Below are 22,796 nucleotides of genomic sequence, written 5' to 3' on the forward strand. Positions count from 1 at the left end.
AAAAAAAAAAAAAAAAAAAAAAGTTGTGTTTCTCCACATATGGTATGGGAAAGGATTCAAGCAAAGCAGAAAACTTGTACTTGGCTAGTGTGATAACGAGCCTGCATTTTCTACCTGGAAGTAAAGTACTTGAACTTCAATCTAGTTGGTTAGTAAATGTGTACTTGTATTTTCCATGGAACAGTAGAAGTAATTTAAATGTGAAGTGCATACTGCCATAGGCATTGTATCTACAGTGGCCTTACCAGTTTAGAGAGCTGGTTTTGAAAGAGTGATGATGATAATAGCATATGGCATGTACACCATGTGAGGGACAGATTAGGTACTTTATGTAAATAAACTCAGCTATTCCATGCAGAAGAAAAAACAGCATTAGAACAAAGAACAAGTCGTTTGCCCTCCTGTCAGTAGTGAATTTTCCTTTCTGGCTCTAATTAGAATCACAGTATTCCTTATACCATAAAAACTGGTACTGATCTAATAAACATTGGAATTTTGCCTGAAGACCTGTGTGCTAGTCACAAGGTCAAGGTGACCAATGTTTTGACATGCTGGCTGGCCAGTGGCCCTGAGAGCAGGGCTTATATGGCACTAGGAAGCCTTGACACCATCTCTCCCCTACTCCTTCACTGTAATCATGACACTCACCTGTTTTAATAGCTCCTCACTTCTCACTTCATACAAACAGTGCAGACTGTTCTACCTGACATTTAAGACTCTAGACCTGGGACCAGCAGCTAGCGTAACGACTATGTCGCTGAACTCCCATGTAGCTGACCGTGTTTCGACCTCTGGACCTGGTGGCTTAAATTCATGCCAGGCGTGTGTGCATGTATGCCCAAGATTCCAAGAGGAGAATGAAGGAGGAGGGATTGTGGCATGGCCATCTCCCCTGGGTGGTGATTTTTCACTTTCTGTCTCTCTCTGTCTGTCTGGCGAGCGCACACGCCCTATAGTGAAAACTTCTACCAAAAAAAAGAGACTAGACCTAGTCATGTTTTCTACTTTATTTGTTACCTAAGTCTCTACTTGGGCCCCAACACTGTACTCGCCACCTCCTCAGCACTACCGCGCCTCTTCCTGGCCCTTTGCTCTTCCTGTACATCTTACCGGAATAGCTTTGCACCCTCCTCATGACTTAGTTCCACCTTTCCTTCAAGTCTTAGCTGAATATTCCACCTTTTCCATGTAGTCTTTCCCAGTCCGAGTGGAGGGACCTCACTACGTACTGTCATTTGTTGTTGCTGTGGCCAAATGCTTACTGTCTTGTACTGTTACCTATTTGTTCCATGTTTGTATGCTATTTTTTTCTCCTAACTAGATCTACTTCAATAAGACAGCAGCAATCCATTCTGCTTTCTTGCACTTTATACCTGGGAAGTCTCAAACATGGGAGTTTGTTCATAAAGTTCCTGTTAGATGCGTATTATGAAAAAACTGCATGGATTTCAAAATAAACTCATACTTTAATCCCATTTTCCATGAACTCTTTGAAGTCTCCTTATGCTTAATTTAAAATCATTCCCTTATTGTTCTGTTATTTGCATTTTGAGGAGAGATTTTTTGGTATAGGGTGCATGTACTCAACAGAGAGAGAGAGACAGAAAGCAAGAAATCACCCCTCTGGGGGAATGGCCATTGCTGTAATCCCTTCTCTCCCTTCTCCTCTTGGGATTTTGGGCATGTGTGCACACGCACACCTGGTGTGAGTTTCAAGCCACAGGGTCCAGAACTCAAACCATGGTTGGTTATGTGGGAATCCAGTGCTTTCACCACCATGCCACCTGCTGGCCCTGTTATTAGCATTTTGACATGAATGAATCAGACAACTTACTGTTAAATTTTTGTTATAATTCTAGGAATTTACTTGTACGATTTGTAGTTTTAATCTGGAAGTGGTTATGAATGGAAGTTTTGCTACTTCTCTTCATTTCTGCATTTGCCCTTCTGTTTCCAAAATCTTGACCATTACCTCTTCCTGGTCCCTCAGGGTCCCCAGTTTAAGACCTGGGTCTTAAAATTAATAGTTTGGAGAAAACTAGAGATATGACAGTCACTCAGCCAGTGGAAGACTGTCACCGTAGTCACATCAGCTTCCTACTACTAACTCTAAGTGACACCGTATTCTTCAGTCTCCTTTCTCAATGTTAAGCGGAGTTTGGTTCTGGTCACCCTCCATGCATAAGTAGTCTCTGGTGCTCTGGAAATGATATCCCTGGCCTGCTTAAGGATGTGGCGCCAAGCAGACCAGTAGCTTCAATCACATTCCTTGTATTTCCTGGGCTACAGAGATATTTCTGTTTTTGAATCCAGCTGTGCCTTTCAAAATAAGTTCTTTACATACTGTGTGTTATTTGTGTTTATGTATACATGCACATGCATACATACATGTGCACATATATACTCTCCATATTTTAGGTTTGGAGCTGGGGATGGGGAAGAATAGTTACTTGTTAGCTTGAGTTATTTCATTATCTGTGCTTGGTGCAGGTGCTTGATAAAGACCTGGCTTTTTTTTGCTTGTTGGTTTGTGGTTTTTGAATTTGCGAGAGAGTGTGTGCACTCACTGGAGAGAGACAGAGAGGGGGAAAGCACCCGCATGAGGAATGGTCATGCTGCAGTCCCTTCTCCATGTCTCCTTTGGGATTTTGGGCATACAGAAATGGTTGGCTTGTTTTTTGTCTCTAAGTCTGGAACTTGACTGTGCAGTTGCCTAGGGGTATCCAGATCATGTAGCCACCAGGCCATGGGGCTGGCCCTACCTGTTGATTTTTATGCCTAATTTGTACTCTGCTATTCTAGCACCCCTAGGTGCTAGATCTGAGATGTAGACTGGGAGCTGAAATCCACAACTGTGGAAAGGGCCAGCTCTGGCCTGCACTTAAGGTCGAAATCAACTGAAATTCACACATAGGATTAGGATGTAATCTATCCTCCCCAAAACTGTACTTTTCCCACTTCACTTTTCCAAGATGACTGTTCTCAGGGCCCACTTACTGTGGAGCAGCTCTTTGGTTCCCAGTGGACAGAGGCTGGACGTTGGGCCCACAGAGCTGCTGTTCTCTGTGAGAGCAACGGGGTTCTTGGCTCGCTTCTTGCACTCAAACACGACCAGATCTTTGCATTGTTTGTGGCAGTTCATCCCGCAGTCTGTGGACAAGACACCCTCGTTAGTAACTCTCACTTTGTCTCTTCTGGGTGCTTAATAACCTAATTCATGCAGTGCTCACGTCACACACATCTGTCCTGTCTTTTGGAGCCAGGACACTTAACATTCCTAATGAACCTAACATTCTTCTTGCCCTGGATCATATTATAATCTTACCAGTGAGTCACAGAATCAGAAGCAGCATTTCATTATCTTAGATGGAAGAGATGGTGTCCTTGTCATCCTGGACTTCCTGCCTACTCTAGGGAGACCTTCTGGAAGCTTCCAGTGGTTAGTTTACCCAGTCTTTCTTCCCTGTAGTAAAAGGTCTCCTCTCCTTCACTACTGCATTTTTGTATTTATGAGGAAGGGCAGTTAATGTCCTGCAATGCCTTCTGATAGAAAATGCTGACAGGGGCCTTCACTAATCACTTATCTTTTTCAGAAGTGATTCTTTTTTGTTGTGGATCCACCCTTCCCATGGTTATGCGAGAGTACAATCTCCTATCAGCCATCCCTATTTGCAGTGTAACCAAGGAAAAGAGATCTCCTAAGGAAAACTGTACAGCTGTCACCCAGGCCTTCTTCTCTTCTGCAGTCCCTTTCAGGGGTTAAACTGGGAAGGAAGCCAGTTCAGGGATGAGGTTCTGAATTCTGCTTACAAATTGGAGACTGAACAGACAACTACTGGGTGTGAACAGTATGTGTAAAGCATAGTGATTGTAGGAGAGCCCCTCAGCCTCGGGAAAGCACAGTTGTCAATGCTGGGTCTTACCTTTACATCGATATCCTTGTTTGATCACTCCCCAGAGCTAGGAGACAAGTAAGAGGCAGAAAGGACGACAGGTCATTCAGCTATTTGGTGTGAGGCTACCAGTGGACATTCATTCATTTTCCCTCATTCTTCTCTCTAACTCCAGTGGGTAGGAAACCTAGTTTATCTTTCATAAGTCTTGTGCCTTCTGACCTTAAATTGGAAACAGAAGTCTGTGCTGATCAGTCATGTCCTCAAGGAGCTCGCTACTGGGGCTTTAGGGCTGCCTTCTCCAGGCTTGAAATGGATGAATCATAGGACAGACAGGCCCCTGAGGACACCAAACTGAGAAACAAGTATGTAGAATCAAGAACCCAGGTTTACAAGAGACTGGTCAAAAGTGGGCAGTTCTTTTTTCTTTTCTTTTTGGAGCTTTTTGCCTTAGGGTGCATGTGCTTGCTGGAGAGAGACAGAGACAGAGACAGTGAGAGGGAAAGTGAGAAATCACCCCCTAGGGAGATGGCTACACTGTGGTCCCTTTACTCTCCTCCTGGGATCTTGGGCATACATGCACACACTCCTGGCATGATTTTCAAGTCACCGGATCTGGGACTGAAAGCGGTTGGCCATGTGGGAGTCCACATAACTACTATACCATCTGCTGGCCCCAAGGAGTTCTTTTTAAAAGGGGGGAAAGGGTGTCTCATATTTCCTTATTCTAACATTTGAAACAACATAACCCCCATTCTACATTTCTGTACCATTTATCCTGAGCCTCATGCACCAGAGAGGAAAAAACAAGAAGTGAGATAAGACGAGTGCAAATCAATACCATACCCTTGAGGATTAGGTTGTCGGTGTTTGCTTGGACTCTGGGCTGGGTCTATAAGGACTGTGAGATCTATGCCTGTCGTACTGGTTTAAACTGTCTCGTGTTTTCCCCAAGTTCAACCCTAAGAACAACTTACAAATCCAGCACAGTTGTCACAGAAAGTGGGCTTCAGGTAGGTGGTCTCTTGGAAGTTGTGAGGAAAGCCCAGGCCTAGCTTGGAGTAGATCGAGCTGGCTCTCATGAAGTAGGCAGTGATCTCATCCCTGCTGATGAGGCCTTCCCTGTCAGCAGCCACAGAGGGGAGGGTGTGAGTGGGGGGCAGGAGTTGCAGTGGCTTCTAGACTTAGAAACTCACCTTTCTTTTTATCCTCAGGTGTTTATATATTATGTATTACCTGATGCTTACTTCTGTGAGTCCTCCTCTTAATGAGGATACGAGAGTGGATCCTTATTAGTAATTAGTAAAGACAACATTATTTCCATAGCGTTGTTCTTTGGCAAGGCCAGATTTTCCTAACTAATTTGACCACTATCTACCCCACTTAAAAAATTCATATAAAATGTGTGAGTAAAGAAGGAAATGCTGCAGTTTTGCACTTCAGACAGTACATAACTGGAGCACACTGACATACATTTGATTTCCTATAGAGGACCAAAATACTGGATCATCAGAAAAGTCGTGATGCATTCTTGCATAGAAAAACAGAAATATATCATGACATTTCTGACGACCCAACAGAACTTACATAACCTTGAGAAAAGTCAATATGCAAAATATTAATATATGTTAGTTGTTTCCCATACTCTGTAAAGACAGAGCAAGAAAGAAGACTAAATTTTTTTTATGGTTTTCAGTTATCATTCATTCCTAAGCTGGCAGATTTATGGCATCTCTGGTTCTGAGGTATTTTTAAAAGCACGCATACTGCATGATCTGTGGTCCAAGCTGAGGCAAAGAGGCCTGCACTTGATGACGCTCTCGCAGTCCTTACGTTATTACGGAATCACAGCAGTTCATACATCTGAGCTGACACATTCTTCTAGTGACACGCCCACACACTCCTCCTCCCCAGCTGGTTTGTAACCACACATTATACTTCATAAACCCTCACCTGTCTTTATCCATCACACAGAAGGAAAATGGAAAACTTGCAGCAATCTTTTCAAATTCTTCCTGAGAAATGTATCCATCCTGGTCATGATCATAGTTCTTGAAGACAGACTGGAAAAGGAGTATCTTTGATTATTACTGAAAAGACACCAGTCAACTACTCCTTTAGCCAAATGACAAAGTGGCTGGGTCAGTTAGCCTCTCAATAGTGTGAGTGACAGGAACAAGAACACATGGTCCTTGAGCTGTGGCAAAGGTGTGGCAGGTCACGTCCCTGGCCTCTGTTGGTACCAGCATCTAGAGGGTAGCCCGGTGATTGGATTCTGTTAGCACATCAATTATGCCATCACCCTGGCTACCGTACACGCCTTCACTGCACAGAGAGTATTCTCCCTCTGCTTTACCTTTCATCACTCAGCTCAGATCTTCCCGTCTCTGAGAAGCTACTATTAACCATCCAGTTAGGGGGCCAGCAGGTGGCATGGTGGTTAAGGATGCTGGACTCCCACATGGCCTACCATGGTTCAAGTCCCAGACCAGGTGGCTTGCTTTCTCACTTTCTCTCACTTGCTCTCTCTGTCTCTCTGTGGTTAAATTAAAATAAATAAATAAATAAAGTTAAATAAAGTAATTCTTAAAAAAAAAAAAAAACAAAAAACAACCAACAGCCCAGTTAGAAGTGCTCTCTCCCTGCTCTTAATCCTCTGTTCCTGGCTCTGCTCTTAGTTTTCTGTTGTTACATGGGAGTGACCCACAAGAATAAATGCTGAGTATGAATATATATCCCCCTCCTCTGGCATTCAGCACAGAGAATTGAGTTAAGCTGTGCCCAAACTTGCAGTTTTAGATTCTTTTTGCCCTTAGTATACTCAGGCCTTTCCCAATACCTCTTTGCACGCAAACCAACAGCATTTAAACGTGCGCTCTCCTGGTACGTTTAAAAGGAGATACACCTGCCCCTGTGTGAGGACAAAGCATGTTGGCAAAATGTAACTTCATAACAGTTCTGCAGCCAAAACAGAAGTAGGTGGCTTCCTGTGCTCACTCAGAAATGAGCTGCAAGTGTCTCACCCTTACGTTTCTAACATGCTCCTCTGCCTTCTCTCCACATGCAAACCAAGCCAGGCATCTTTGCTTCTGTCTGCTGGCACACAGCTGTACTTACATCCACCATCCTCTGGACATGTTTGCTAATGGTCTTGGGGTCAGGTTTGGGAGATACTCCAGAGGCCCAGTCCACGACTACTGGTGGCTTTGAAGGTGTGAGTGGCTAAAATGAAATATTCAGAGAAGTCCCCATGAATACAGTGAATGCTATAGCTTCCAGTTACATCAATAGACAATGTCAACTGTGTGCAGTGGCAAGGAGCAGAGAGCTCACATGTAATTGAAATCTGTAATAACAGTCTTTGCCAATGTAGGTATTATGCTCGATGGTTTCCAAAGTGCTCTTTCCATACATTATCTCCAACTACAGGTAATTTAAAATTCTCCATTTGCCTGAGTTTCAATTGCCTCTCCATTAAACCTTTTGTCAGAGCTATCAGCAGAGTAAAGTGGATCATTTAAATTTTCTGTCTGTTCTCTAGTCACTTTTTAGTAGGGATGTAGATGAGGGGAGAGAAATAGCAAAAAGGCAAGACAGACAAAAAATATCTGAGTCCAAGGAAAGCTGAGATGGATTCCATCCCTAAATATTTGCAACCTGACCCAAATTAAAATCTTTTTCCCAAACAGTACAAGGTATTATTTTCACTGAAAATCGAAATACTGGGTTGTTGGGAAAATCATGATGCATTTTTGTATAGAAAAATACTTTATGACCTTCCTGACCTTAATATTTTCAGTGAACACTTTCCATGACAATAGGAAGTTAGAAATTGATCTCTATGTACAGAGGCAATGAAATTTAGCCTCAGAACAGATGAGGTGGGTTTCTTACATGGGGAGTTCTTTTCCCTTGAGTGCTACTTGTTTTTTGGGTTGAGAAGTTTCCCCGGGGACAAATGATTTCTTTTGCCTGCAGGAAAGGTGGAACCAGGTTATCTGTGAAGTTCCTACTATGTGCAACACTGAGGGGTGTGTCATTTTGAGGACTGATCAACTTAAGTGGTCAGAAGTTCCACTGGACTTCTCTTTCTGAGCCAGACTACTACTGGATAATGATACTGTCTGCTTAGCTGGAAATCCTCAGCGGTATAGCGCTCATTTCCATCAACGAATCATAGAAAAGACATAGCTCATGCAGGGACAGCTTTTAATAGGAGGGAACTGTCACTTCGGTCCACAATACTGTCACTCTGATTTGTAACCCCCTGACTGATTCCACTGACCTCTTCCGTTGCTCTTCTAGCATAGAGTTATTTACTGTTCCTACATTACTCTATCCCTTTAAGCAGACTCCAAGCTCTCCATGAACAGGAACTATTGCTCACACAGGTGTTAAGCTGTCTGTGTTCCCAGTACAGGACTGGGCACACAGTAGAAACGGTATGCTTATGAGACTGAACTAAAAGCCTGCTTCTGAAGATGGGTGACCCTGAGGAGCAGCCTGTAAAGCACCCATTACACACAAGTCTTAGTATGAAGCACTCACTGGGGCTTTGTGGTTCCGTGGTTCCCGGGCATAGGAAAGCTCATAGATTTCATCTTCTGTGTAGTAGAGATCCAGGGATAACTGCAGGTCAGAGCAGGACAGGGTTAACTTCTAGGACATTGATTGCCTTTCCCAGAGTTCACTTGTTTTTTTCTTGGTTCTTCTTTTTTTGGAGAGGTTTTTGCTATAGGGCATGTGCACTCGCCAGAAAGACAGAGAGAGACAGAGAGACATAGAGCAAGAAATCGCCCCCCCCGGGGGGGGCATGCTGCACTCCTTTCTCCATTCTCCTCTCAGGATCTTGGGCATGGTGTGAGTTTAAGCCACCGGGTCCAGGGCTCGAACTGTGGTCGACTACATGGGAGTCCCATGACATAGCCATTACGCCAACTGCTGGATCCTCTTGGTTCTTCATCAGTGGTTTACTCTTCTAAGCTCATAGTAGTTTATTTTTTAAATCCACAAAGTTTGGTGGGTAGAACACTTGCTATTGTGACAGGGCAAAATGTGAGTTCTTTCTTATTCAAATGTTTTTTTTTTTTAATTTTGGAGAAGTCCCAAGATGACCTCTTTTTGACTGTGGGTTAGTATAGAAGCTGCTCTATAAAGCTTAGGCCAAAGACCACCTTTGACCACATGATGCACACCTCCGTTATTCTCTCCCAAAACACACAGATAATCTAAAAAGATGGTTTACATGGCCTGATACTATGAACATTGGAATATAGCAACAAAATCTACTTTAAATGATAATAGCTATTATTAATGGCTATTGAGTTTTATATATCTTGATATTAGGAACTTTTACATGAGAAAGATCTTAGAAAGGATCTTGTTCCTGTGAGTCTGTGGACGGGCTTCAGAAAGTACAGTACTCCTTGAAATTACATGCATATTTGAATATATGGCATAAATATTTTTTTCTAGGAAGAAGGCTCACAGCTTTTATCTCAGTATTTATAATCCAAGAAATTTGAAATTCAGTGCATCACTTTCCAGATGATGTCTGAGGCAGAGACCTCCCCAGGTCACCCGGCTCATTAGCCAAAAGGGCTAGAATCTGACACCAAGACAGGATGCCAGCCAGATGTGAAGCTTTAGACTCTATCAGAGTCTAAAGGGAGGAGCTATAATCATTACTGCATTCAGGAAAAAAAGGTTAAAAATTATGTAATTTGAAACCAGCAGATGGCATTATGGTTATGTTGCTGAACTCCCACATGCCTGACAGCAGTTCGAGTCCTGGACCTGAAGGCTTAAAGCTCATGCTGGATGTATGTGTTCATGCCCAAAATCCCAAGAGGAGAATGGAGAAAAAGGGATTGTGGCATGGCCATCCCCCCCAAGGGGTAATTTCTCGCTTTCTGTCTCTCTGTCTCTGTCTCTTCAGTGAGTACACATGCCCTATAACAAAAATCTCTCCAAAAACAAAACAAAAAATTATATAATTTTAGAATTGAATGAGAAGTTAGAAGTCATCCCAGAGACTAATGTTTTTGAATTTATAATAGAGGAAATAGACCTGGAAAATGGTATGCCCTGTTTTCCAGCTACTGAGCTGCAGAATTGCAGGTCTGGAAAAGAGCACATCTGATCTCCCCTACACCCAAAGTGCAAATCTTAATCTTCTGCCTCACTGAGAGTTGTTCACCTCCCATTGGCTTGACCCTCTCCAGAACAGGGTTCTAAGGCAGTGGTGGCAGGACCCAAACAATGTTGTATTATTTTGACTTACTGCCTTACCCTTTTATGTGGAGAGCATACCATCTCACTATTACCAAGCCTTGTATCCTGATTTATTATCACCTCAAAGAGGTGGATAAACACTGCCAGAAATATGAAGAGATACTGCTTAAGAGCACAGCCTCTGGTGTCCCCCCACCTGAGTCTGATTCAGGACTCTGCTACTTAATGTGTGGTCCTCTGGCAAGTTATATCTTTGTATCAGTATCTTTGCCTCAGTATCCCTATCCATAAAATGGAGATGATAAAAGTATCTACATCATAAGAGTTTTTATGAAGATTAACTGAGCTAATATTTGGTAAGGTGCATAGCATGGCACCTGGCACACAGAAGGTGCTTAGTGATTGTTGTCCAGTTTGAACCTCACCGTTAGCAGGTGCACCAAGTCCTTGTTGGCCTCCAGCGGTGGGGCCACCTCTTGCAGCTGGACCAGTTCATTGATATGATTGTAAAGGGCCAGCAGCTTATGGACGTTCACCTTCCCATCCTCCAGATAGTCGGGCATGGCTTCATACAGGGAGATGAGGTCCTTGAGGTGCACCCCTAGGATGGGGATCTTGAAGTGGGTGCACTCTCCATAGGCTCGCCGGTAGTTGTCATAGTTTCTACAGGAGGACAGCAGCTCAGTCATCTCACCCAGAACCTAGAAAGCAGAAGAATAGGCCAATCACAGGTAGCTGTTGGGCAGGGAGTGTTGTCTGTAGTGGTCCCCTTGCTTATTCTCATTTCCTACCTGATTTCACTGTATCCCTCATTTGCTGGGCAGGGAATAATTCATCTATCTAAAAGATTATGACTCTCAAATAAAGACTTCAGCTCTGTCAAAAGTCAGAATGTATTTATAAACATAAGACAGGCTTTACTTGATTCTACCACATAATTTAAGATTTTGACTTTTTTTATCATTTGTATATATAAATTTCTTTTCAAAAATGCTTGATACAGAAATTTAAAAGGCACAAGAGTATACAGAAAACAGAAAGTACCGCTCTCACCCCCGATCCCAAGCCATGCATTTCTCTTCCCTCCTTTCTCTGTCTTTTGAACGCATCCAGAGACTCTTGCATTGCATAATATTTAAAATGTGATGTCAGAAGTGTTGACTATGTTGCTGGCATAGGGAAGAACATTTTTTTTAAGTGTGGAGCTTTAGTAATATATTGCATGCTCTTATTTTCTATGAGGTGCTTTGTGGGCCTTACCTCAAGAGTCTCAAAACAGGTGCATGAGACATTCCATGCACAGACTGAAACACTGAACAAAAACACTTTAATGGACTAGGTCATTTCCAACAGAGGACACAAGCAAGGATGAGGCAGAAGCTCCAGGGAGCTGTTCCTTAGAGTTCCCACCCTGCTCTGGCCCTGGAAGAAGGCGCGGCTGCTTAGCAGCACAGAAAGAGAGCTCCAGGTGGGGACCAGCAGTTAGCGTAATGGCTATGTCGCTGGACTCCCACGTAGTCGACCATGGTTCGCGTCCCGGACCCGGGGGCTTAAAACTCATGCCGGGCACGTGTGTGTGCGTGCCCAAGATCCCGAGAGGAGAATGGAGGAGAAGGGATTGCGGTGTGGCCATACCCCCTGGAGGGTGATTTTTCGCTTTCTATCTCTCTCTCTGTCTGGCGAGTGCACACACCCTATAGCAAATAAACCTCTAAAAAAAAAAAAAGAAAGGGCGCTCCAGATCTGGTCTTTGCACACCACTTGTTCTAGTCAGCAAGTATTCCAAACCCCATTTCCCATGCATGATGACCAGCCTTCTCAGGAGCAAAGACATGAAATGAAAGACTGCCAATCAAGTTACCACAGAAAATAGTCATTTAGTACAGTGTGTCCAAAATTTCTTTAATAAAATTGTGGTCCAAGGACCATTTCTCCATCATGAAGAACTTGAGATTTTGGAGTCAGCAGCTCCCCTTAAAAACTTTGAGGTGGCAAGAGAGCCTCACACACCTCTAGCAAATCATGCATGTGAGTGTGAAGTAGGGAAGCTGCTCACAAGTCAAGAGTTGAATAGCAAAAATGAGAGACATTTGTATTCTCCACAGAAACTAAAACCATTACTTGGGGGCTACTTGCTTCAACCTACTCATTATTTCACCATGTAGAACACTCTGAGGGTCAAGCAGCTACTGACAGGAAGCACTACTGCGGGGATCCCAAGCTGAAAAGGAACAAGCTATATAATTTAATTTTTCTAATTTAATTTCTTTTTATTTTCTTTTTTAATTTCCAGAGGGCATATGTGCTTGCTGAAGGAAGACAGTCAGCAAGGGAGAAGCATTCTCCAATGGGGCATGGACATTGCCACAATCCCTTCTCTCCATCCTATTGGGATTTGGGGCATGCACACACATACACCTGGCATGTTTTTCAAGCTCTGGGACAGGATATGAACTGCAGTCAACCATAGAGGATCTGGCTCCCTTAACCACTAGGCTACAGGGTCAGCCTAGCAGCAAGCACTATCTTGTAAGCTAAAATGGCATGAAGACATTTTAATTTCTGTGACTGTTGCCCTTTGTCACCTTTGAGATATGGGAAATCCATTCAGTTGTTCCACCCGATCTCAGCAGAACTGTTAGAGAATGAAAAGGTGACTGAAAACCCCCCTTTGACCAGATCACTGGTAGGTGAGAGCCTCTAGAGAGGCCCAGTGATCACTGTGAAGAGTTACTCTCCATGACAACTCAAGAGGGTTGGAGTTTGAATACTGTAAGGTCTCATATGAGATGAAAGTGAAAGAGTAGTACTAGATAAACCATGCCATACCTAAGTACATTTATATCCTAAGCATATCACAGTGGTTTACATTTATAACAGCTCTGTGCCATAAAAAACCATATTCTGTAAAATCTGAGAGCAAGTGTATAGGACGTTTAAGTAAAATAGTCCTCAATAAAACATTATGTATTACAAAATGGTACCTGAAGAGTTCATCTCCAGCTATCTGGGAAAATGTAACTATCCAACTCCAAGGGTTCTGGATAGCTGTTTTTTTGTTTGTTTGTTTGTTTGTTTTTAAGTGTCACCATTTAACTACATGGGACATGTAGACTGACCTATGTCCAACTGAACCACTGTTCTTGGGGAAACATTTGGAGCAAGGAGTTGGGGCAAGGGAGTCAGTGTTAAAGATTGTACCTCTTAATAGTCAGTGGCATGTGAACATGTGAAGAGGCACACATAGTTTTGACTAGCCCAGCAGGAAGGTGTCCAGTGACACTGTCTTGAGACCAAATGGAATATCAGTCACGCAGTCATCTCCATAAGGAAATCCATAGGATGGGGATTGGTACTTTGGTTGACAAGGGATGCTGTAGTCTGGGTATATCTGGGGGATGTCCCTCAAGGAGAAGACCTAGGTGTTGGTCCTAAGAGTGCTGTTAAGGCCCCCAGAGAAGACAGTAGTACTGACCTTATTGATTTCATGCGGGACATGTGAACTTGTCTCCTTGAGCCTGGAGATTGAGCTGTGACACAGTCCACCTATCACAGCCATCAATGTATTGAAGTTCTGTAGTTGGTGGAGCTTCTGTGGCACAAAAAGCAGGTGATAGTCACTGTATATGTCCATTTAATGGGGAGCCTGGTGCCTGCCTCTCATCTGCTGCAAATCTTACTTAAACTGGTCAAAGACTAGCAACAGGTGTTGCAATTTCTGTCCATTTCTCCCTTTTGGCTTAATCCCAGACTAGTGGATTCCAAATTCACTCCCTTTTTTGCAGATGATCTGTAGGCCACCGTGCAGATCACTGATTTCTAAGAATCACCCTAAGTACTCAGAGGTTTCTGGACCTGAATCCAGACATTCTAGGATCTAGGGATAGGCTTACAGATCTGAACTTTCAGTAAAGTTTAATATTAGAGTGGGTGGTCCATGTACCAAACTGAGACACACTGGTGTAGACCATTCAGAATCGGAAAAATACATCAGTAAGTGTAATTATTAAGGGTAATCTTTTTACTTTATCTCGGATTTACCCAATGTTTATTTCTGAGGATAAGGGCTTTGTCTTATTCTCCTGTGCAATGCCAGTGCTTATATAGTACAGAAACTGGGATGGAGAAGCTAGACTCTCTGAGAAGTTTCAAATATAGGCTCATAGTACCTGTTTTCCTTTTATCACGTGCTTAGACTGCTCCTCAAACATTACATGCAGCCATTCTACACAGCGTGAGCTCCAAGACAGAATAACACAGGCTGGCCCAGCCACAGAAAAAGCTGGAGTTGGCCTTCCCTTTGTCATGCAGGTCAGATGTGGAGAAATAAGTAGGCCTGTAAGCATCTGAAAAGTGTTAACATCTACAATCTAGAACTGTGTCCTGGCCCCTGCAATGGCCTATATACCCCTCACCACATTTGCTCTCATGTGGGAGAATAGAGAAGTCACCATTTCTAGATCTGAGGACCACTGAAAGTATAAAAACCCAACTGTGATTCAGGAGAAACTTTTTTTCTAACAGCTCTGATAGTCCAGGGTGTGTGTGTGGTGGGGGTAGGAGGGATAGATAATTTACTTACATTCCAGGCCAAAAATGTTAATCCAGTCACTCACCTGAGCCACCTGGATGAACTTGATGAAGACTTCTGCTCGGAGCTGTGGAGTAGGGCGGCTGAGAACCATCAGCTGTACCCACTGGGAGATGCCGTTGCATAGGGCTATGGACCGCTCCATGGTGGGGTTCTCCTTCACACAGCTATTTACCAGGTAATTCTGATAGTCGGAGAACTAGAGGAAATACCCATCCATCAAGATTGTGCTCTTGTGTTCCTGGAGGCCTGAGGGGCAGATCTGCTCTGCTGAGTTGATGGCTAGAAGCCGTCATGTAAAAAAAGAACTCCTGACCCTCCTCTCCTGGTCAGCACTTGGCCAACAAGAATGAATCACAGGTAAATCTTTCTTATTCTACCCACAGAATGGTCTTTCTTCATCAAAAGTCATTAGGCATAAGTGGATATGTACACCTACTAGTTAATCCAAATATTGTATCTGAGTAGATTCTGTTACTGTTCCCTCTCAATTCTAAATACAGTGTAAAAGAAAAATCTCAGTATTAGTTCCAGCTCTGCTGCTAAAGTTAAGGGAATAAACGAGTATTCCTCTCACAAAAACAGTTCTTTCTCCCCAACTATTTTCTTAGCTTAAATATGACAATTTCTGCACTATGTAGGTCATGGAATTGTTATGAAGATCAAACAAGAAAATGTGTGAAAGCACTTTAATTTCTCAAAGTGCTACATAAATGTAAGGAGATGCTAATGGGATTTTAACCTTATGCCAAAAAAAAGCCTCTTTTGGGTTTTCCTCTATTCACCCACTAGAGCAGGGGCCAAATGAGTGGGATTATGAAACTTGATTAGCTATATATTCAGTGACTGTAGTTTCCCAATCTGACACAGGCATTGACCATGGTTGACAATGAAATGGCGTATGTGAAGATCTGGTCTATAGCTACTGTGTTCCCACCACAAAGAATCCCTCCACTCAAACTGCATCACCAAGAGAGAGGAACAGTCGGCTCACAGTGGCGGGGCAGTAGGGAACTGCTGTGCAGTGCTGGAGCCCTATAGAAGGCTCCGGGCTAGCGTCCCAGATCTCCCTGAGCACACCAGGCCTGCCTGCAGGTAAACTCGTGATCCTGGCTGGCTGCAGGGCTGAGGAGAGGATCAAGACCCTGTCGAGGGTATTCCCCCCACCCAGAAGGAAATAAACACAAGCTTTAAAAAGATGAAATAAAGGTTCAGACTGATGTTTTCATTTGTGACTAGAACACAGGCCAATCCCTGGGGAGACTAGCTGGGATTCCTTGCTCCACACTGATTGTTCGCTTCTGTCTCCTCTGACCTGAGCATTGACATCAAGGAGAATATCCTGTAGGTTTGACTGAACAGTCCTGCCAGCGCGGCCCCAGCAGAGCTCAGATTTCCAGTGTGATAAATGGCTCTTTTCAGTGGCTCTCAGCTGACTGGTCTCCTGCCCCGTGATAGGGGAGGCACTGCCAAATGGAAATTCCCCAGATGGAGTCTCCTAATCACAAGGTCTGGAGTCCTGTCTGAGGGGTTCCAGAGAAGGGGCCAGGGGAGGGGTGTTGGCAGAGTGGATAATACAGGTTGATGCTTGTGGACTTATTTCCAAATGTAAGCTGAGAGATTACTGGCTGACTGGCCAAACAGCTGTGTGAAACAGGGGGGACATTAGCATTGTGGAAGCAAATATGAAATGACCCCTATAACCTGGCTGGCAGGTGTCCTTCCAGACACAACCAAGCTCAGTAACTTAGTGCTGGGTGACCGACAGAGGCATGTAGTCCTGGTCCCAGTCCTGACTCTCATAAGCTGCATTGACCTTGTTCAAGTTATCCCTCTGGACCTCCATCCCCTCACATGGGAGCACGGTCATTCTGAGAAATGCAGCCAGTAACTTAGTAGTTTCTATTTTTAGAGCAAAGCTTAAGGCCGTACCTGTTGACAGGGGTGGGGGCTAAGTGGAGTCTCAGTTTTCCGGAAAGCATATTGGCCAGTGTGGCTCTGTTGGCATCTGGCAGGCTGACAAGGTCTCTTGAGTGGAACAAATGGTTTTTGGAATTACATTTGGAGGTGTAAGGATTGCAGTGAGGAGAGGCGGGCAGCACTTCTGTGCTCTTTCTGTTGCTGAGGATAAACTGAAATCTCTCTCCATCTCCCTCCATCACCTGTAACTTTGACTGCTTAGCTGCTCCCATAGCAAGAACTGGGTCAGCAAAGGTTATCTCTAGAATCATGCTAACTCCTAGGTTAGACCAGTCGCAACTACTGTATTCTGGAAATTTCCAGAGCCAGTCAAGGTCTATTCTAGAATAAATCCAAACTCTGAGAAGATATATCCCCAATTTTTTTTTGAAGAATTTAAAAGAACTTTCTGAAAGCCTCATGATCATCAGGGGTAAAAGGGATATGTGTACATTCCCATAGACCTGTGTGCCCATAGCATTTGCACCTAGAATGGTGGGATGGGGGTAGGGTGGGCTTGAAGGCTGGGAGATGGGAGAAATAGAGCAGGAGCAACCCCAGGATTCAGACAACAGCAATCCTCCACACTGCATGATGTCTCCCAGCACTGAGGGAGCCAAGAGGGCTAGGCCTGTTGACAGGGGTGGGGGCTAAGTGGAGTCTCAGTTTTCCGGAAAGCATATTGGCCAGTGTGGCTCTGTTGGCATCTGGCAGGCTGACAAGGTCTCTTGAGTGGAACAAATGGTTTTTGGAATTACATTTGGAGGTGTAAGGATTGCAGTGAGGAGAGGCGGGCAGCACTTCTGTGCTCTTTCTGTTGCTGAGGATAAACTGAAATCTCTCTCCATCTCCCTCCATCACCTGTAACTTTGACTGCTTAGCTGCTCCCATAGCAAGAACTGGGTCAGCAAAGGTTATCTCTAGAATCATGCTAACTCCTAGGTTAGACCAGTCGCAACTACTGTATTCTGGAAATTTCCAGAGCCATTCAAGGTCTATTCTAGAATAAATCCAAACTCTGAGAAGATATATCCCCAATTTTTTTTTTGAAGAATTTAAAAGAACTTTCTGAAAGCCTCATGATCATCAGGGGTAAAAGGGATATGTGTACATTCCCATAGGCCTGTGTGCCCATAGCATTTGCACCTGGAATGGTGGGATGGGGGTAGGGTGGGCTTGAAGGCTGGGAGATGGGAGAAATAGAGCAGGAGCAACCCCAGGATTCAGACAACAGCAATCCTCCACACTGCATGATGTCTCCCAGCACTGAGGGAGCCAAGAGGGCTAGGTGGATGGGCTGTAGAATTTCTCTACTTATTTCCAGAAATACCCCTGTGGGTACTTACAGATATCCTTCGGAAGGACTTGAACTCTAGGTAGGTGAGGTGCTCAGAAAGCTCTTCTGGTTCCAGATGGTCAAAGAGCAGGGAGACTTTCCGTTTCTTGCTGGTATTTGATTTTATCCTTTGAGTAAGTTTCCTAGACCAGTCCCGGGCATTACTTTTGTGGGTAAATGTGACAGAGAGAAGACAGGGGAAAAGAATAAATCACTATTGCTCTTTGCAATGACATCCATTAACATTTCCCACGAGGATATACAAAGTACCATTAGCTAACTTTGCTTAGCTACAACAACACACTAACAGTTTCCCCAAATCAATTTCTACTATGGCAGTAACCAGGAAGCCTTGCTGGTTTTCAGTCAGCCTTCTGCATGTGCAATGGGGGAACAGGTAAGTAAATTTACTCTAGGTGATGGGAAGGGCAGAGTCTCAGGCAGCAGCACGGTTTCCTTGCCTTTGATGCTGGCTTCCCTGTGTTGCCCCTGGTATGCCTGCTCGCTCCAATCTTCCAGGGAGCCTGCATTCTCATGAGGGTGATGGGGACTCTAGCTAGTTAGAAAGCGCAGGGTAGTGAGAAGAGCTCAGAGAACCACAGAGAGAAGATGACCTGCTACAGAGAATCACATATAGGACCATGCAGTAGAGTTGTGATATTTTTCTCGAATGTACCTAGCCCTTGAAATGACCAAGGAAGATTAGCTGACCACAAAGTACCGTCTGCCTCCATATTTTCCTGTATCAATTCATGTATTTCTCACTCAGTGTCAATTTCCTGGACTAAGGAGGCAAATGGAAGCAGCCCCATTCTGAAAGGCAGCAGGTGGCAGATATGTGTATGTCTGGGAACTTTCTCTCTTCATAAAAGAGCCTCTTAATAAATGAGTTTGGGAAATGCAACAAATTCTATAGCCCTCTGACCAATGAGCACATTAGAGACTCTGACATGCATTGCAAATGGGAAATTTAACTCATTATTCCTTAAATATATCTGGTCAGGTAATATCTCACAGACTAATCCACTGTGGAAAACAGCAGAGGAAAGTCAGCGAATATAGACTTGGATAAGGAGATGTAGGTATGAGAACTTCCCTGGGCTCTAAGTTCTTCATCTTTAAAATGAAGAAACTGTCATTTTGAAAAATCTCTTTTATCTTTCTGGTTGTGTAATTCTAAGGAGAGAAGTACAGAGAACAAATCTGACTAACATTCGGGGCTATGGAATGTGACCTTGAAATGACTTCTAAGTGTTTTTAGAAGCACATATGGAGGTGTAAGGATTGCAGGGAGGATATGAAGCACTTCTGTGCTCTTCTTGTTCCCGAGGAAAACTGAAATCTCTCTCCCTTCATCTCCCTTCACCACCAGTACCTTTGACTCTGCTTTTGCTCCAGTAGCAAGGACTGGGTCAGCATAGATTGGAATCATGCTAACTGCTAGGCTAGACCGGTAGCATTTACTGTATTTGGGATTATCCAGAGCCACTAAGAGTCTTAGAATGAATTCAAACTCTGAAAGTGTATATCCACGGAGGCCAGCAGGTGGCATGGTGCTTGAAGTACCAGACTGCCTCACGGCCACAGTTCAAGCCCTGGATTTGGTGGCTTGCTTTCTCACTTTCTTTCTGGTGAGCTCACATGCCCTATAGCAAATAAAAATAATAATAATAAACTTAAATAAATAATTCTTAAAAAAAAAAGAGTACATATTCCCATTGGTATAGTGTAGTGGAACTGGCCTCACAGAGTAGCTTCCATTCTTCCACTAACTTAACCAGCTCTGACGAGCCACATTCTTGCTAAGCCACCGTCTTCTAGTTGGAAAAATCAGGGTGTTGAATGAAATGATCTCTAGAGTATGTTTCAGTTCTACGATTCTCTCTTAGAGATTTGTATGAAAACCTTTGCATACAATGTGAACACATCTTTCCTCCAAATTAGAGAGTAGACCAAACTCATAAATAAGAAACCCAAGGAATAATTTGAAATATGCCCCAGATCCCTTGCAGTTTCTGAAAGTGTGAGTGTTCTTCATGGGCATCCATGTGTGCTGGAAACCCTCTGCTCAGTCCTTTTTTTTTTTTTTTTTTTTTTTTTTGGGGGGGGGGGGGGGGGGGGGTTTAAATTTTATTTTTTTATTATTTTATAATAAATGTGCGCTCGCCAGACAGAGAGAGACATAGAGACAGAAAGCGAGAAATCACCCCCCAGGGGGATGGTCATGCCGCAATCCCTTCTCCTCCATTCTCCTCTCGGGATCCTGGGCACGCACGCACATGCGCCCGGCGTGAGTTTCAAGCCACCGGGTCCGGGACGCAAACTGCGGTCAACTACGTGGGAGACCAGCGACATAGCCATTATGCTAACTGCTGGTTCCCTGCTCAGTCCATTTTTCAGCAGTCCCTTTCCCTTTACAAGTTCAGGGGAACCTCTTGACAATTGCTGTGAAGAAGCATGAGTTCAGTCATTGCACTTTCAGTTTCTCAGGATCTGGGTACAACTTAGTCAGTATCTGGCTACCTGATTTCTTCCTGCCTAGGAATTATTTTTTTTCTGTTCTTGACTATTAGTCACCTACATCTTTATGCCTAGGGGGCTGCTCTGCTTTGCTGATAAATGTCAAGCTTTCACTCTGGGGAGGCAGAGTGGGCCTGTCCCCCAGAGGGGCTTCTCAGAGTAGCAAAAAGGAGCACTGAAGTCACCACTGGCTCGAAGCCTCGCAAAGCATCCTAGCTTACCCCACAGGAGGGAGGTGGTTTGAAAGATTCATCAAATCCTTGACACTCACATTTGAGTTGTATCAATTAGGCGGCAGTGTAACTCCTCACCATTAGCTTTCACCAGTTCCTGAAACTCCTCCATAGTGTTTGTCAAGCTGGCATCCATTTTAAACATGATCCAGAATTCTGTTATCCAGTACCTACAAGGAGGGAGTTAAACAACACAATCCAGAACTGAAGCCGAGGTCTCACAACTTAGTGGGTTCCCAAAGGAATTTGTTGCCACAAAGAGGTCCAAAAAAAAAAAAAAAAAAAAACAGATTTTTCCTCTGTATGGAACGAGCTGATGTGGGAATAAGGAGGGAAGAGGGAAGAGCAGCACCCACTGAAAGTCTGTCCATCCACACACAAATGCTTTGATTAGAAAAAGCATACGTAATTAAAGAAGCCACGAGAAAGACTTAGGCACAATCAGGTATGTCAGAAATAATTACAAAGGAGAGAACCACAGACAAACTAAATGTCTCCAAATGGAGCAAGGTATCTGTAAGTTATGCTTTATTGCATGTTAGAATACTACATGGCCATTAAGAAGCATGTTTACCAAAAAAGTCTCTAATGACTACAGAAGACTCTTGTGATATAAAGTTAAGTGAAAACTGCAGGATATTAAACTCTGAATTTTGATTTTGACAGTGTTAAAAAAAATCTATGTGGAAAAAAAGACAAAAGAAATACACCCAAAGAGGTAGTTCCACATAAGTGATGACTATCATTATGTTCTTTTCTGAATTTTCTAAATGTTCTGCAATGATCTCTAGTACTTTTATAATTAAGGATAAGAATAAATAAAATGACAGAAATCCTTCATTATCTCTATATCCTTCCCTTAGATCATTTGATACCAAAATGCTATAAGACTGAAAAGAAATTGGTATAAAATATTAAGCTTAGGTATACCAGAAAAATATTCACTATGTTTTGTTGAGGAATTTCCAGTACTAAGGATAGTCCTTTTCTGTCTGTCTAGAAGTGCTCTATGGATAGTCAGGAAGGGAAAGGAAGGTGGACCAGGGAAGAACGAGAACCCCTTGCTTCGGCTTTTCATTTTACCCAGCTCCACAAAGTCTCCAAGTACATGAAGAAACATTACCTTACAAAATAGCAAATCTTCAGGCAAAGCCCTGGTGAATTCTTTGCCAAGGCATCTTTATAGGTAAGGCTGTGGTTAAGGGAAATGGAGGCCTCCATTTTAAAAATGAAACAATTTTTATCTTTTGAATTAGACCACCATCTTTTGCTAAAACCACCTCCACAAATAATTTTTCTAAAAAGCGAAAATGTGATGTCTTATTTCTCTGGCCATAGGATAAAAACCAACTTGACCGTGTCCATCTGTAGCATATTACCATCCAGAAGGGTGATAAGAGGAATCCGCTCGCTAGCCCATGCTGAAGCAGCTTATGGAAGGAGGCTGCGGACTCAAGCTAATTCCTTTGCAGGAGTGGAAGCAGGACATCAGCAGTACAGAAAGGTCCAAGGACAGGTGATGTATAACAAGGGAAGAAGGGGCAAATGACCTCTTGCTTGTGCTCCAGAGAGTAGGAGTCCAACTGAGAAAATTAGAAAGAGCACCCTTTTATCTTTTAAGAAGTTACCAGATACCAATGAACATTTTGTGTAGTGAAGTAGAAGAGAAATACCTATTCAGACAAATTATCATGATACGTAAGAATAATAATGTGAAAATTGTATCTACCTAGAGAACGTCAGTAGGTTGACCTTATGTGTTGCTTTGGCAAGTCAGACAAAGCCATGTGGCTCTCCCAAATACAACTAGTGATCACCCTGGGGACCAACATCATTCTGAATAGTCTAAGAATATGAAAGAATAGCAAGACCTCATCAAATTTCCATGTCTTTAGAGATATATGCAAGGAATATCCATTCAAGAGCCAAAGAAATGAGAACTCCAACCCAGTGATGATACCGAGTGCAGTCGGCCACCTTCCATCCACAGACTAAGGAATCAGGTTCTATGACTTTATGTCCTGCAAGGC

The 22,796-nt window shown here is 43.4% G+C and overlaps 1 protein-coding gene across 1 annotated transcript in view; it reads right to left on the reverse strand.

The window, feature by feature from the left end:
* Positions 1 to 22,796, reverse strand: part of RASGRP1 (RAS guanyl releasing protein 1) — a 40,444-nt gene that overhangs the window by 11,269 nt on the left and 6,379 nt on the right. Inside the window, exons 2-13 of the mRNA XM_014593033.2 lie at positions 21,890 to 21,952; positions 20,805 to 20,936; positions 18,024 to 18,177; positions 14,744 to 14,917; positions 13,603 to 13,719; positions 10,553 to 10,828; positions 8,442 to 8,522; positions 7,011 to 7,115; positions 5,847 to 5,956; positions 4,871 to 5,015; positions 3,924 to 3,960; positions 2,998 to 3,150 (exon numbers count right to left, since the gene is read on the reverse strand). Of these exons, the coding sequence (XP_014448519.1) occupies positions 2,998 to 3,150; positions 3,924 to 3,960; positions 4,871 to 5,015; positions 5,847 to 5,956; positions 7,011 to 7,115; positions 8,442 to 8,522; positions 10,553 to 10,828; positions 13,603 to 13,719; positions 14,744 to 14,917; positions 18,024 to 18,177; positions 20,805 to 20,936; positions 21,890 to 21,952 (1,547 nt within the window). The remainder of the gene's footprint in view (positions 1 to 2,997; positions 3,151 to 3,923; positions 3,961 to 4,870; positions 5,016 to 5,846; positions 5,957 to 7,010; positions 7,116 to 8,441; positions 8,523 to 10,552; positions 10,829 to 13,602; positions 13,720 to 14,743; positions 14,918 to 18,023; positions 18,178 to 20,804; positions 20,937 to 21,889; positions 21,953 to 22,796) is intronic.

The sequence above is a fragment of the Tupaia chinensis genome, unplaced genomic scaffold (assembly GCF_000334495.1).
Source record: "Tupaia chinensis unplaced genomic scaffold, TupChi_1.0 Scaffold000062_1, whole genome shotgun sequence".
Lineage (NCBI taxonomy): Eukaryota > Metazoa > Chordata > Mammalia > Scandentia > Tupaiidae > Tupaia > Tupaia belangeri.